General features: G+C 41.1%; 1 protein-coding gene across 2 annotated transcripts in view; it reads left to right on the top strand.

Moving 5' to 3' along the window:
* METTL4 (methyltransferase 4, N6-adenosine) overlaps window positions 1-17,298 on the top strand; it is a 282,933-nt gene that overhangs the window by 42,202 nt on the left and 223,433 nt on the right. For both annotated transcript variants that reach the window (XM_044067700.1, XM_044067699.1), the window contains one exon: window positions 16,148-16,532. In XM_044067700.1, the coding sequence (XP_043923635.1) occupies window positions 16,148-16,532 (385 nt within the window). The remainder of the gene's footprint in view (window positions 1-16,147; window positions 16,533-17,298) is intronic.

Below are 17,298 nucleotides of genomic sequence, written 5' to 3'. Positions count from 1 at the left end.
TCCTTTATTGCAACATGATATGTTAATTCTCTAATTATACTAGTGGGAGGCGAAGAATCCTCCCTAAGACACTTTCTAGGTCTGTGTCTGCTGCTTATTAACACCCAGAAGTGTAAAATTTTTAACTTGTTCCTTAAAAAGAAGCAGTAAATTCAAAGCTTTTCCCTATTTAAACAAACTCTGTCATGGCAATAAGTAGATTATTGGCTTCAAAGCCTTTCCTAACATTCAATTCCTTATCTTCTAAAAACTTGAAGGACCTTAAGCACTCAAAGTGTAGAGATTTTGCTTTGGCCTTTCCAGTTTCTTTGTTACATTTTAAATCTATGGAAGACCCAGTGAAAACGGCTAATTAAGTGGTAGAAGTCGTGTCTGCATAGCCTTCATTGTCACAGTCATCTAAATTTCAAATCATCTTTAATGTGTTTGATACTGGAGCTGACAACGAAGTTTCCCTTATTTAACCTTGAAACACACTCTGCCTATAGTTACTCCCTTCCTTCTATGTCCGAGATAAACTCTGGCAAGCTGACAGTGGCCCTGGTGAGGTCTCGGGGGGGGGGGGGCTGTATCATGCCCCTACCCATGCTCATTCCGTTGTTGTTAAGGAGTCCCTGGCTGTATTTCTCCCCCATTTTAGGACACCAAGTTCTTCATTGGCCCCACAGTTTATAGTGTTGGTATCAAAAATGCTGGTCTTCTACCCTTTAGTATACTTTTCTGTATCAAGGCCTGTTTCATTGCCCGTAGTTGCTGTGTCGATGTTTACATTTGTACCTCAGCCTTGATGGTGCCACTATTGTCTGTCACCTGATGATTTGCTTGGTATTGATTATTTGTCCCACAACTTTGGTACCATTGTTGGTTCAGATCCATTCAGTGTTAGTGGTTGTCTTTGCACTCCCTGATAGTCCACCCATCAACTTTGCACTGGTACCCTCTCAGCCGTACCTCCCTTCAGTAAAGCCCTCAACTCTACCGTGTGTCACACAGTAGAACAGAGATGTCCAAAACCTTGAGCAACTCCTCACCATCAAGTCAGCTTCCAAGCATGTGTCTTCGTTTTCCCCAGACCTTCACCCTCCAGAGGTTTCAAAGAAGGCCATTGGGCTGTACTTGCCTGATGAAGCTTTCATGGTTGATGTTGTTAAGGACACAAACTTCTCAGCATCCTCATCAGAAGACTTCCAAATGTGGGTAGTTCCTTTGAAGTTATGTGTCAAGGAGAATCACTTTGTGATCCAATCTCCAGTCCAAAGAGATTGCTTCAGAAGGCTTTTTAGTCTACCCAGCAGTACTTTATGATGGTCCTTCCATAGCTGATCATCCTCTGGGATTCTAGTAATGTATCTTGGAAAAAAAACCTTACATGGTGGTTCCTAATAATAAAAAGCCCGACCTGCCTCTTTTCAGAGATACACAAGACAGACACCCTGGCTTCTACAGCTGTGGTCAAGAAGTGTCAAATTCCCCAGTGCCCTGATGTTGATAATAAGTCATGACTCTGATACTGTTCAACAAAGCAGAAGCATGACTTTGATAAACATAAAACATACATGAATATACTGATGCATAAGTGATACGTAGTTCTTATGAAGGCATAGAGAGATAGTATGATGCACTCTTGCTACAAGCTGGAAGGTAAAATAATTTGTACTGTAAGAGAGAACCAACTGATAACATAATTTTACTTTCTTGTATACTACAGTAAATGTGTACAATGAAGTAAGTACTTTCTGTGGTCTAGCACATATCAAAAGTTTAGATGTTAGTTCATTTTCATAAAGCAGTTTTACAATCTAATGTATCTTGTTAAACAGTTCGTCTTACTTTATCTTTGCATGTGATGCTACTACTAGACTGATAGAATCCAGCAAAAGGGTTACACTTTCAGCATGAACTTGATCATTTTTTTTATTTCAAAACCAATCCTGTCAGTATGAACTGTTGTCTGTAAACTTGCTTGACATATCTAATGTTTATGATACTGATGTTCTTCGTGTTTCACTGTTGCAGTCATTACATTTGGGTAATCTGCTGGCAGGTTGCCCTCAGTCTGCCTGAATTCCAAAGTCTTGGGTCCTGCGTCGGTTTTTGTCTCCTCTTCCATGACGTCAGGTCATCAGGGGTATAAAACAGGCAGCCGATGCCATTTTCTTTAGTCTTTCTTGCCGCGCGGTGCCCGAAGAAGAAGCAGTTTGCAAGTGCCGGTCGGCCGACTCCTGAAATTTTCGAATTCGAGTTTCAGAACCGAAGTCTTCACTAAAGCTAAGTACCCCATTGGGGAAACTTTTTCTTGCTCCATTCCAATGTCAGTAAAAGTTAATAATTGCATTACTTGTGGGAAGCAACCTCATAAGGATTTCCATTTATACTGTATTCCTTGCCTAGGCCCCGATCATAACGTGCCTAGCTGTCGGTTTTGTGCTAGATTTAACCAATGCACTATTAAGCATCGGTATATCTTTGCTTCAAAATATTTTGGAAACAGATTTAACTATCCTGAAATGTCGTCGGACAGTAATCCGACTACCGGAGTTCACAAAAAGCGCAAAGAAAAGGACAGAGACAGGCCGACGAGGTCCAAGACCGACGAAGCTTCTCCTAAGCCAGTTGCCGGTTCGCCGGTACTTAGTGAGGTGCTTTCGCAGCTCCTGATACCCGCTACTTTCGAGTCACAGGCCTCTACCGAGACCCATGTGGAGTCTGGCATACCATGAGATTCTCAAAGTACTGTACCCGCGGATGTCTCTCCCTCGGATGGGTCCGAAGCCGCTGAGCAGGTACCTGCTTCTGAGGGTGTCTTCAGGCCACAGCATTTCTATATAAAACCGACACCAGCTTCAAAATCAAAAAGAAAAGCAACTTCTAAAGCTAAAAAACTGACGCATGAGCCATGTGCACAGGCCTCTATGCCCAAAAACAGATGATCAAAATGGCTGAAGGCCTAATTACCTTGATCAGGGGTTCCCAACCCCCACCTGATAAGAGGCCTAGGCAAGACACTGATTATGAAATTTCAGATCAGGTTTCTATTTCTTCTGATAAGGAATTTTCTATACCACCCTATGAGGATTCTGATGCAGAGGAATCTATCCCATCTGCATCTCCTCCTGAAGATTATTCCTTTGGAGAAACCTTGCATACTTTGAGGGAGCATTTTCACTGGGAGAGTTAAGATTTCTCAGAATCAAAAAAGAGGCTTAGGGATTTCCTTCTTCTCCCTCAGCATATGCCTTTAGCCATATCTCCTGTTTTAGACATTGTGGATGATGTGTTTTTGTGGGGTCAAGCTTGACTCCAGACTCCTTACCTCCGGCTCCTAGCAAACCAGACAGATATTACAGGGTTCCTGACTCACACAAATTTTTATTTAAAAACCCTGCTGCTGACCCTGAAACTGTTTCACAGGGTGCAAACGGTGTTAAGGCCTCAACAGCAAAAAATCCTACCCCCTCTGACAGAGATTCCAGGGCACTGGATAGATGGGGAAAGAAGGTTTATACATCTGCAACCTTGGCAATTAGGGCCTTAAACTGACAGTTTCATATGCTCCTGTATCAGCAACATGTCATGGGATTACTGAAACAGAAAATGATGTTGATTTCTGAATGTGCAGAAAATAAAGAATTGCAGGAATTATTGCATGCAGCAGAACAAGTTGGAAAGCATACTTTGCAATGTGGTTTTGATTCCTTAGAGGCCTCCTGCAGGCCCGCAGTTACTGGATCCGTGATTAGGAAGCATGCCTGGCTAAAAGAGCAAAATTTGCCTGATTATGTTAAAGCTAAATTGCTGGATGCACCTTTACAACATGATACTCTTGTTTGGTCTTAAGGCAGAAGAGGTTTTAAAAATAATGGAAGACAAAGCTATGTCTATGCAAACTGTAAAAGATTTCTTACAAGTGCAGCCACCAAGATTCAGTAGACACTGGCCTACAAAAAATTGGTCCTTTCCTGTGTCCGACAGAGCTCCACTGGGCAAATCCAGGCACCCTAAAGGTTCTAGATACCAGTCACAGGATTCTTACAGGTTAAAGCAATGGGGTGCGTCTACCTCCAAATATGGAGGAAATAAAGCGCAAACCTACAGTAAACAGTCTCAATGACTTTCCTCTGCCATCACCAAGCACTTATCTTTGGCAGCACCCATAGGGGCAAAATTAACACTTTATGCTCAAAATTGGCAGTTAATAACCCAGGACAAGTGGGTGTTAAACATAGTATCTCAGGGATACAGATTCCACTTCCACACACTGCCAATTGCAAACGGTTTGCCAGATCTGCCAAAGAATTAATGGGCAGAGGCACAGAAACAAGTTATGTCCCTCATGGATATGGGGGCTATTCAGCCAGTGCCAGAACAGGAAAAAGGACAAGGGTTTTATTCAAGACTGTTCTTGGTACCCAGAAAAGACAAGGCCTGGCGTCCAATACTGGACTTATAAATTTTGAAAACATTCCTGGACATTCCAAAATTCAAAATGCTTACTTTGCAGCAGCTTCTACCCATGCTGGGCAAGAACGCTTGGCTGGTGACATTAGACTTAAAAGAGGCATACCTGCATATCCCAATAAGGGAATTGTGCAGAAGATACCTCCATTTCAAGGCTGGCTTTATGCATTACCAATTCTCTGCACTGCCCTTTGTCTTATCTACTGTGCCCAGGGTCTTTACAAAGTTCCTGGCACCAGTAATTGCATTTTGCAGACAAAGAGGTATACAAATCTGTCCTTACTTGGACGACTGTCTCATTCAAGCAGAGAACGAGGACATTCTTTTTCAGCATCTGGCGTTTGTGAAAGGCTTCTAACATGCCTAGGGTACACAATAAACCAAAAGAAATCTCAACTGGTACCCTCTCAAAAGGTAACATTCCTGGGTGCAAGCTTGAATACAACTACCCAGATGGCTTTCCTCACGCCAGACAAACAAAGGCAACTCACTATTTACTTCAAACAGATGGCAACAAAAACCCAGTTATTTGCAAGACAAACTCTGTAGGCTTTGGGGTTCATGGCATCCTACATTCTACTGATTCCATATGCAAGACCGCATGTGAGGAAACTGCAGTGGTACCTAAAATGTTTATGGAGTCAACATTGTCACAGTCTGGAAAGAATGATTCCTCACATTCCCTGCCTACAACAGGAGTTTCTTTGGTGGGCAAAGGCATGTCACCAAAACATGGGACGGCTTTTCAGTCTACCCCCTGCCAGCCAAACCGTAACTACAGACGCATCAGACTATGCATGGGGGGCCCACCTGGCGGGAAGATGCATTCAGGGCATATGGACCCCAAAACAAATTCATCTGCATATCAACCAAAAAGAGATGTTAGCTGTTCAAAATGCCCTGACAGCCTTCAAGGACTTACCTTCATCCAGGACAACTACTGATAAAGGCGGACAACACCACGGTTATGTGGTGCATAAGCAGGGGGGCACACACTCATACCCCCTTTGCAGACTAGCCATGGTACTGTGGGACACAGCCTTGACTTACCAAGTACATCTTCAGGGTCAGTTCCTGCCAGGAAAGCAAAACACTCTTGCAGACGACTTAAACAGAAACCTTATGGACCCTCACGAGTGGAAACTGGATCCACAAGTCTTCAGCATGATAACAAAGAAATGGGGGAGGCCAGATATAGACCTGTTTGCCTCTCCTTAGAATTATCAACTGGATAAATTCTGCACAAGGACTTATCATAGATAAGCATGAAAAGTGGACGCCCTGTCAGTCTACGCCTTTCCTCCTCTGCCTCTTCTTCCCAAGGTCCTACTAAAGGTCAGACAAGAAAAAACAAAGATGATACTAATTGCCCCGGACTGGCCCCATCAACACTGGTATCCAATCCTAAGGAATATCTCTCAATTCCCAGCTTGGTACTTGCCTCAAATACCTCACTTACTGTCTCAGCAAAACAATCAGATCCTGCACAATCAGCTCCAAACACTGAACCTGGCAGCATGGCTGATCATGTAGTTATTCAAACAACACCTCTCAGTAAATCTGTGATGGATGTGATTTTGGAAGCCAGAAGGCCTAGTACTAGAAAATCTTATGCTGATAAATGGAAGAGATTCTGTACTTGGAACCAAGCGCAAGGAACTGACACAGCAGAGCCAAATATTCCTCAGATTTTACAATACTTGACTGAGATGCTTGACAAAGGCCTATCTTTTTCATCAATAAAAATCCATGCCTCTGCCATCTCGGCTCATTACAACACGGAGCCACCAATCTTTTCTCATCCTTTGCTAAAGCAGTATCTTAGACGGGCCAAAAATTTTAGGCCTCCCAGAAGATCTCCAATTCCTGCATGGGACCTCAATTTTGTGTTGGAAAAGTTCACCCTGCCTCCATTTGAACCAGCTGCTACTGCACATCTAAAGTTCTTATCATGGAAAACAGCTTTGCTCCTGGCAATTACTTCAGCAAGAAGGGTTTCTGAGCTACAAGCCCTCATGGCTGTGGAGCCTTTTATCATATTTTACCCAGACAGGGTGTCCCTCAGGAACAATCCTTCCTTTATGCCTAAGGTGGTTTCCAGTGTGGCTCTTAACCAAACTATTCATCTGCCAACTTTTTATCCAAATCCTCAGAACAAGGGGGAGCAGATTCTGCATTCCTTGGACGTACACAGACAACTAAGATTGTACTTGAGCAGGACTAAAGCTCTAAGAAAACTGAGCAGCTACTGGTGGCATTCGCTGCAGGATCAGAGGGAAAGGCTATTTCAAAGCAGACTATTTCAAAGTGGATAAGCCACTGCATTCGTTTCTGCTACTTACATCATGGCAAACCGGTGCCCAAGTGCATTAGGTCTCATTCCACCAGGGCTGCAGCTACATCAGCAGCTTTTCTCAGAGGGGTACCAACCAAAGACATTCTAGAAGCTGCTACTTGGAGTTCTGTTCACACTTTTACAAAGCATTATCATTTGCCTCTCTTCTCTAAGTCCAGGACAGGCTTCGCCACTGCAGTTCTGCAGGGCCTTATAGCCGCCCCTAATACAGTTTAGCTCCAGCCTCCCATCCATAGCTTTGGGATTCTACCCAAATGTAATGACTGCAACAGTGAAACACGAAGAACATAGTACAGTTGTGTACACTTACCATAAATGTAGATGTTCGAGTGTATTCACTGTTGCAGTCCAGGTTACCCTCCCGCCATCCCCCTTTTATTCTGGAGTTTCTCTTTCCTTCACTATTTTCTACAGCCTTTGTGGTGTATTTGCTTGTAGATGAAGGTAAAGTTTATATTGTTGCATGTATATATAGTTTATATATATTTTTGCTACCCATTTGGGGGGCACCTGACATCTGGGGCAAGAAAAACTAAAGAAAATGGCATCGGCTGCCTGTTTTATACCCCTGACGACCTGACGTCATGGAAAAGGAGACAGCAACTGACGCAGGACCCAAGACTTTGGAATTCAGGTCGACTGAGGGCAACCTGCCAACAGATTACCCAAATGTAATGACTGCAACAGTGAATGCACTCGAACATCTACATTTATGGTAAGTGTACACAACTGTACTTTCTCTGCAATGCATTCAGTTACATTGTCAAAAATGTGCAGTACTAGCCTGTCTTCTAACTGCAGCATATTCCTTTAGTTTTTGTTACACACAAACTACATATAAAACAATTAAAGAAGCGACTACATTTTATATGCTCATAGAAACAGTGACAAATTCATCTAACATTGTCCAACCACCTGACAAAACATCTGGAGCAGTAGACCAACTAGGAAGGTATGTTTATGCAACATTTGTTTCTCAAGGATGTTAAATATTCTCTTACAGATGGTAGATGGCTTACATGATTTATACATATATATGTATGGGACTGTTAGACAGTTGCAATGAGCCATCTAAAGACAAACTTTGTCCCAGTCGTGAAATGGCTCTTCTCTGACGAACATAATGATGCATATAATTTATAAAACCAAAAGTTTGGCTAGAGCTGAAGAATCTGGTGTTGCTGTTTACTGACACATGTAGTTCAGGTTAAGTGATTTCAGTGAGGACATCAAGGTGACCTTTATGGGTTTCCTCTAATTAAGTCCCATACATTTTTATGTGAGAAATAGTGGGATGTTTGACAATTTGGAGAAGGACAGGAGAGCAGCACTATTGTCAACGTAATATTCCAGTAGCCTCTGTGCTCCTTTTCTGGGGCATAGAGAAGCTGATGCCCAATGCAATTTAGATACGAGGCACAGCAGGAGAACCAACAGCAATTTGAGAGAAACCCCATCACTGGGCAATTTCTTGAGAGATTGTGTTCTCAATGAGAGCCTCCTCGTCAGTCTTTGGGTAGCCACAGCCCACATAAAGGAAGCAAGCAGTAATAGTGCTGAGGTCATAACCAGCAGTCTGGAACAGTCTGTTTTTCCATCTGTTGGCATGGACATCTTTCATGACAGGTTGATGCACATGGTAATATCCAGAAGAATTAAGTATCCTTCCATATGTCTCCATCTCCACAATCACTGCCCATTTGGAGCGTTTCTTCCCGGGCCTCCACTGAAAATTGGCTTCTTTCCAAGTTGGACTTTCTTGGCAAACAGATGTTAAATAAATAACTAAATGACTAATAGGTTCGTAAGCTGGTACTAGGCTATCGGCCCTAGGGCTTATACAAGCCTAACCATAACAATTCCCTGGATATTTCTTCCCACAATATTTACTTCCCTGGACCCCTGTCTAGCAGGGCGACTGACGTGATCTCTGAGGTGAATTTTCTATCTCCCATCCAGTCGTCAAGGTTCCTTTTGAAGGGGGCCAAGGAGGAGCTCTGCTTGACATGTATGTCCCACAACATCTTAAGTAAGCTGCAAGAAGGTAAGCCTTTCCCTTCATCTAGAAAAGAAACCTACAAGAGGTTCCACCAGAGTACAGAGCATCAGGATTTTAATCCATGTTCTTTTCAGTTCCAAAGAGAGTAAGGATCTCTACACTCAACACTAGTCAACACTAGAGCTAGCGAGGGGACCTAAACAGCTTCATCTCTAGACAAACCTTTCATGTGGTGTTGGTGCAGCCAGTCCTTCCATGCTTATCTGTAGGAGACTGAATGTGCTTGTTGGGCCTCTAGTATGTCTACCTCCACATCAGAATCTCCAAGGAGCCCAGGAGCCTTCTTCACTTTTGGATAGGATCTATGTATTCTGATCTTGAAGGTATGAAAAGTACATATTCAGTGGTGGTTGCATCTTCTCAGCTTACCTGAAGGGAATCCCTTTCTATTACCCCTTCCATTAGTATCAGTCAGAATGAGAGAATGAGATCTAGGGTTGGTGGGCATTCCACTGGGCAGACAGTTCAGAATGTCTGCACATTCTTCAAGTCAGCACTGCATATCAACATCTTGGGGATAAGGGCAGTCCTTCTAAACCTCAAGCCTTCTATGACTCCTTCCCAAGAAGGATTGCTGATTGGCATTTCTGCTGTTTAAAAGTAAGTTCTTTTGCTGTTTTTGGAAAAAACAGAACAGTAATTCATTTTTCCTTTATTTAGACTTTTGAAAGGTAGGAATAATAGGAATATTGTTTTGGATTGGGGTGTGTGTATTGAGGGCCGTCCCTAAATTTTACAACATGGTGAACTCTCCTTTGGACAATCCATATGAGCACCAGGAGAGGCTAGAGAGATTAAAATTCTCTTAAAGTTCTAAGAACCACTTTGGTTTTCTTCACAGCAAGCTTACGTTAAAACTAATAAGTAATTTTGTGCTATGCTTATCACATTAGAAATGGGCTTTCTGGCTTTAGAGTGGAAGCAATGGATATATGCCATGTGGAAGACTTAAGTAGCAGTTTATTAAAGAGAGGCACTTTATGTAACACATGTACTGAATAACTGTTAAAATTCAGTGCTGAAGTACAGAAGTGCAATGTAGATGCCAGATTAAAGAAGCAAAAGTTACTAATGAAACAGTAGCAGCTGTGGAAAATGTGATATATAAAGGTGTTTGAACATCTTGCACTCAATGTTAGTTCATGGCTGACAATGTCAATAATTTTACTAGCTGGCACTGAAAAAGTATGCAGTGTGCCAAGTACACAACAATTTAGTTTATGGCTGTGTTTGGCTTTATCAAGGGCAGGTCGTGCCTTCTCACCCTGGTGGACTTCTTTGAGAAAGTTTTCAAAGCAGTGGACAATGGCAAAGCAGTGTACATTACATACCTTGACTTGGCCAAGGCATTTGACACACTACCACATTTGGGCATTATAGACAAACTCACAAAGTTTAGTGTGGAATCCATGTCACCATTTGGCAAGCTAGTTGTCTCACAGACAGGGCCAAGAAAGTTAGGATTGGAGATTGTACAAAGAGGCCAATCACTAGTGGAGTCTCTAAGCATATGCTTTTCTGAAGTCAAAGCCAACATCAAGGCCCTCTGGCTGACCAAGTTTGCAGACAGTTACAAATTAGGAGCAGTCATAGAGTCCTCACATAGACACTTGCAACTTCCAAGAAGGAATGACCCAGACAGGTAACTGGTGGGTGGAGCCATAGCCTAAACTCAGGACTAAGAAATGCATAATAGCATCCTTCAAGTATTCGGCTACCCTTGGAAACTGCCATATTGACAACACACCCCTAAGAGTAGATCCAGTAGTCAAAGATTTGGGGATGTACATAGACAATAACATGCCCTTTAGCCTTCATGTACCTAAATTGTAATTAAATCATTATATGTTGCACAACTTGTAAATAAAGGTATAGTATCGAAGTCCAAGGAAGTTGTTATTCCACTGTATTCTGTACTTTTCAGGCCTATCATTGAATACTAAGCCTCCTTCAGGCACATGCATGGAATGTCCACAGAGGTTTCTCACAGAAAGAATATAGGGCATGAACAGCATGTCTTATATCTCTGCTCTGTCTTCTATAGGCTGTTGAGGGGTAATCTATGCGTGGCATGCAAGGCATCCTCTATTCACACTCTGATGGACCACCTACATGTCCCCAAAACAGATAGCACCAGAATTACCCAATTTAAGCACTTACCTTGCCTGTGACATAAATAGGACCTGTTGGAGAGACTAGTATGTATCTCAGAGTCTACCTCTTCTTTGGAACACACTTCCTATTCACATGAAGCAGAGTGCTTCCCTAACTGAATTCATGTATAACTTGGATTAGTGCGTCTAGTGGGTCGGAAATTGGATGTTCACCCCTGGTTTGGCACCGATGTCTCTAATGGGCAGAGGTTTCTTGTAAATGTCTCATCACCCAAGCCCTTGATTACACAACCCAAGGGTACGTAAATGTATCAGACATGTTGTGATATACAAATAGGCTTAAAAGGACCCACTGATTGTTAGCCTAGTACAAACCCATGATATAGATAGATAGCATATGAATGTAGCAATACAAGCTGAACACTTAAACTTTTGTCATTTACACACAGGAGGAGAAGGGAGATTCTATTTTTCTATTTGTTGCAGCGCAGTGGTGCAACAGTTACCGTTATCGCATCACAGCAAGAGGCTGTCTAGTTCGATTCTCGGCTGGGGTGTCTTCTGTGCAGAGTCTGCATGTCCTCCTGTCATTCGCATGGTTTTCCTCTGGGTGCTCCAGTTTCCTCCCACATTTGAAAAACATGCATCTGGAGCCTTTTTCCTTGGGCCTATGCTGAAAATGGGCTCAGGTCTAGTCGGACGTTTCCAGTAAATAAATGTTAAATAAATAAAATAAGTAAATAAACATCAACAAAAAACAGATTTGGGTGTGCCTGACCATTTGATTTGTAATGATCAAGTATCTGCTGCCCCTGTTACAAATGGTGGGGCAACTAACAAAATATGTACAGCAGAAATTGATGATGTGGAAGGAACATATGAGCAAGCTAAAAAAAAAAAAAGGAGGTGGTCATTAGCCTAGTATAGACCTATGAACCTATGAAAAAAAAACAGATTATTGTTTTGAGGGGATTCCCAGCTGAGGTGGCAGGGGGGCTTAGCTTCTTTGATTCTGGGTGTAAGATTCCTATGTTACAGAGTTATCTATGCCAGGATATAAACTTTATTAGCCTTACATAAAACATTCAGGGCTAATTAGAAATATGTGATTATAATAGTTTGTGGCACTAATGATGTGGGTAAAACATGTGTTATCAATGGTAAGTGTGTGAAAGCCATAGTAAATATGAGTATTGTTAAGGATTTAACTGTCCTCTTTGACACCTTACTATCCATATACGTGGACCGTTTTTGGAAAAGGCTGCCATCAGTTTTACAAGTAAAACATTGGAAATATGTTTATACAGTTGTAATGAATTTTATTCACTTATAGAAAAATATGTGTATAAGTACCATCTTTTGCAAAGGTAGTTTGATCATTCGTGATAAGAAACTGAGAGCATGTTTAACAAGCAATAAAATAAACGTTTTTTAGAGTATGCAGACAATACATTAATACAATTATTGATGCTAGGAGAACACTGAAATATTTACTAATATTCATAGTCTCAATAATAAGCGAGTTTGAAACTAGAATTAACATTGAAGGTTAAAGTGTAGTGCTTCTGAGCGAGACTTGTTTGAAAAAACATACACCAATGCATGTTCCAGGATGTTTAGCATATTGTAGATTTCGAACTAATAGGTATGGGTCAGGAGCTTCTATATGTGTTAGTAATATTATTACATCTTGGAAATGTTGTGATCCATTTGACAGTGAAATAGTTGTATCCTTCTTCATTACCTTTGGAGGAGAAATGCGAACCATCACAGCTTTTTATAGATCACTAAATATGTCTTCTGAGGTAAAGACAGAAGTGTTCAGAGGAACTAGATGCTTGGTTCAGTGAATGGGCATTAATAATTGTTAGTTAATTAAATGACCCTAACACAAAATGGCCCTCTTTGACAACAACAATCAGGTGCCTGCGTAACTTTTGATTGTTGCTACACAGAATCATTTTGCTCAAATTGTATTTAAGAAAACACGACAGGGTTCTTGATTTAGTATGGGTTAATGATAACTTTTATTCAGTTAGTGTTACAGTCAAGGAACCCATTAGAAACTCTCGCCATGCTTGTGTTTCCTGGATTAGATTAATAGAGTTTCCAAACACCATTTTGTCATGTCAGTTTACACCTCCCTTAGGCCACAACTCCTTTTCCAGGATCACCTTGCCAGTCAGACCTGGAGTAAATTTATGAATACCCATCCAGTCATCTAAGTTGTTTAAGGGAAGATGGTGAGTCACATTGTTTAACATACAAGGGAACTTTATTTCAGAGGTGTGGGAGAGGCTGAGTTATAATCTTGTCCCACCACGTTTTACTTGGTTGATTTATTATTGAAGCCATTGGACTTGCAGAAATACAGGAGGTCCAAGACGAGCAAGTCTGTTATAAAACTGTAAGCAAGATGGAAATCTCATGCCAAAAGTCTGTAAATCACTGAAGAAAGAGACAGAACATCCAGCTTCTCTTGATAGCTCAGGGATTGTAAGTTTGTGATCTTTTTTTTTTTGTTTTGAATATTTAGAGTCTTTCTAGTTTGATATGTTTGGTGAGATATATTCTGAAGGGGCATTGTTCTCAATAATTGGTGTGATTGATGTTGGGTATAAGGGAGTGATTACTTCTTTAAGCCTTGAAAATAATCTGTTTTGCAATTAGTTAAATAAAAAGGTTTCCTGTCAACCATTGTCAGATGATGGTCAAAAGAGAGGGAATGGTCTACCCAAGTTCCTAGGTACCTCTCTACATTTTCCTTTCATAGTGGTTTGCTGTCTATTCAGTATGATAAGGGGAGAGGTGGTCTGCTGAAAGTGACAATACTACACATTTCAGCATTTAAATTGAGCCCATGTTTAGTACACCAAGTGTTTACCAGGGAGAGTTCATTGTGGAGGGTTTGAGTATCAGAGGGTGACCTAACAACTCCCAGGCTGCAGACTTTGTTAGCCAAAGGTCTTGGTGCTTTGCTTGGAGGTCAAAAAGGAGGGGTCCCAATATTGAGCCCTGGGGGACACTGCTGGTCACTTTCCTATATTCTCATGAACTTGCATTGTGTAGGTTCTGCCTTTCAGTCAGTTTGCTGTCAGTCTTACAATGTACGAGTCACTTTTTAACACATTTAGCTTTTATATGATGGCAGCCTGGGGAATGGTGATGAAGGCCTGCACCTGGTCATGATATGCCATTTGTACAATATTGCCATCACCTACAGACTCGGTAACCCTTTCAAAGACGTTCACCAATTTCAGTAGATGGATCTGCCCTTTGCAGAACTAGATTGTTTGGTGTCACATTGATTGATTCTTGCTGTTGTAGTTTATGAGTTCAGTTATAACACATTCCATGGCTTTGTAAATGACACTTGAAATACTGACAGGTCTGTAATTACCTGGGACCGTTAAAAGGTCACACGTATGGAGGGGCATCATGACTGCTGTGTACCACTCATCAGGGATGAAACCAGTAACTAAACGTAGGTTAAACAGTTGGAGTGGGTCTCTGAGGGCATGTTTATTTAACAAAGTTAACTAAGCAACTGGGTATATTGTGAGGTCCCATAGAGGAAGTATTGTTGGCCTTGTTTAGTGCTTTCACTAAATGATCTGTAAAGATAATTTCAGGAATAAGTGATTCTGGTATTTCAGGGCTTTGGATAGAAGTCTTGGGGGGAAGTTGGCAGTGAATTTGTTTGCAGGAATGTTGGCAGTGTCTGTTGGCTCTGAATAGGAAGCTTCATTTTGAATACATTCAGAACAGTCTAGGTTATTGTTTTTTAGTTTTTCTAACATAGTCAAAGAAGGATTTGTAATTGCCTTTCATTCAGATGCCAGTGTACGTTCTTGAGCTTATGAGTTTGTGGTCAGTCGTTGCTGGGGAAGGAGATCAGTGCAGTAGTGCAAGGGGCAGCCATATTTTTAAGAAATGTGCCAAGAATGCTCTGCCTGGTAGTAGGTTTGTTTACTAACTGCTCAAGATTTTTTTTTATGTTTAAATCTAGGAATTTTGGAGCATGTCCTACATTGGAGGTACTTAAAGTCGCCCAAAGCAATGAATTTTCTGATAATATGAGATCATTTAGAACACTGAGGAAATCTTACATGGTCATCGAGGGACAAAGAAAGGTGTTCTGTAGCAAGCTGATAAATAATCGTATGTAGAGTAATCTGATTAGGTACAACAAGAGGCACTTGGGCAACTGCAGACCAGATTAAAGACATGTAAAGAACAGAACTCTAATTTGAAAGTAGAACTTTTCAGGGTTGATTTTTATCTTTTGTTTATTTACTGGGTAGGTGACATAGTACAAATAACCTTTTTATTCATGACTCAGGCCAACGTGGCAAAAGTAAGACAGAAGAATTATTAGTCATCAGTCAACATCGAAGTAGAGTTCACACTGTGCTGTGATGTTTACAGCAGAAATGTGGAGGCATAGTGTTTGAGTAATCATTCTGGCATACTTAAGTAGAACAGCAGTTTAAATATGAATCCAATCCACACTCGAGCAGCAGTTCATTATAGTATAGCAAAACAAAATATCCCGGGTTTTGAAGTTAGAGTAGATTACAGTAGAATACTTTAGGAGAGTAATGCAACACTTAAGTTATACATATCATGGAGTTAATAAGGGAGTATGATAAATATACCTAAATGTACTGTAATAACATTCAGTGTCTACGTGCTAAAGTAAGTTAAGAGTATTAAATTTAAGTTGAATGTACAAAAGTCTAATAGCAAATAATTGCATACCTGTCAATACTATACTAACATTCAGTGACTCCATACTAAGCCAAATTAAGTATAGTAAACTTGATTTGGATGTACATAAATTCTATTGAGTAATAACAATGTTGGTTGTAAAAATACTGCCAAAAGTATAAATGTCTGTTCCTGTAAGGCGAAACCTTTTCTCCCTCGGGCACCACTTTATAGGCCTTAATGCTGAGTTAATTCTACTGTAGGACAGTAATTGGTCAAAATGGTGTTGGAGATAAGCTGGGAAGAAGTCCTTCCATTTAAATTATTCTGATGTAAGAATAAAAGCTGAAGTTGCAGGTGTGTGTAAAGCTTGCCTAGGAGCATTAGCAGTGTCTTTGAGATGATATGTTGCTGCTTAAGTATTTGCTCTTGTGTTCCATTTCTACACAGGTACGAGATCTCATTCTTGAGGGCACAAAATGCCTACTTCAGAGTGAAATGACAAAGAGCTTATTACCGAGGATGAATGCAAGCAATGGAGACCATAACAGCTGCTTAGCTAACATGATTACTAGTGACAGCAGACTAGCAGAATTGTGTGAGCTGGCAAAGCAGGTCCCTTTGGAAGACAAGGAGGTGGAAGATGGGCAGTCTGCAGTACAAGTGATTGATGAGGAGACACAATCTGTACCAGACCTTGATCCGTTTTCTCTTGTAACAGAAAATATTATGAACTGCACCCGGATTGTGACTTTGATGGGTGAAAAATATCTGCTACCACCACATACTAGCTTCCTTCTGTCAGATATTACCCGTATGCGTCCCCTGTTGAACTGTGAGTACAGCCGTCATTTTTGTTTGTTTGTTTTGTTTGTTAAATTTGTTAGTTAAATTTGTTAGCTGTGTAAAACCACTAGGCAGCTCTTTTCAGGGGTGATCTGGTGCGCTCCATGCTCAGTGCCCAGCATTGTGCAAGTGGAGATTGCCAGTGTCAAATCAGTTGAAATATGTTGTATAGTAGCTTACAACCTTAACCCTCTTCAGTAAACTCCAGCTCCCAACATCAACAAGGAGAAAATGACGACATAGTCTTATGGCAGCACAATGGCTCAATGGTTAGGGTTTCTGCCTCCCATTTCCAGGTACACTGACCAATCTTAACCCGTTTTTTAGCTGTGTGGAGTATACAATATCTGATAAGAAAAGCTTCATCTTCAGTGATCTATAGGACTAATGTCATGGGCATGGGGACCACTTAGCAGACCACAGTATCTCAGACTAAATAGAACTAAATAGAACTAAATAGAACTATCCCCCTTCCCATCTTGCATCACTCATCTCACACTTTTTCTATTTCTCCTTTGCCATACTTTGAAAACTTATGATTAATAATTTCCATTATTCTAAGCATTCCCCTAAAGGTATACAAATATTTGGACCACTTTCTATTCTTAATACAAGTGAAAGAACCACCTGTGAACTGGCACCAGCTTCCTTAAACTGTCTACCTTAAAATGTAAAGAAAAGAGGCAAGGCAATACTGGCAGAAGAAAACAAATGCAAGTGTTTGATTGGTAACAATTAGATCTGCAGCCCGCCAG

Source organism: Protopterus annectens, chromosome 3.part1 (assembly GCF_019279795.1).
Source record: "Protopterus annectens isolate FY-2018-M chromosome 3.part1, PAN1.0, whole genome shotgun sequence".
Lineage (NCBI taxonomy): Eukaryota > Metazoa > Chordata > Ceratodontiformes > Protopteridae > Protopterus > Protopterus annectens.
The sequence above is the reverse complement of the archived record's forward strand: the minus strand, read 5'-3'. Positions and strand labels throughout refer to the sequence as shown.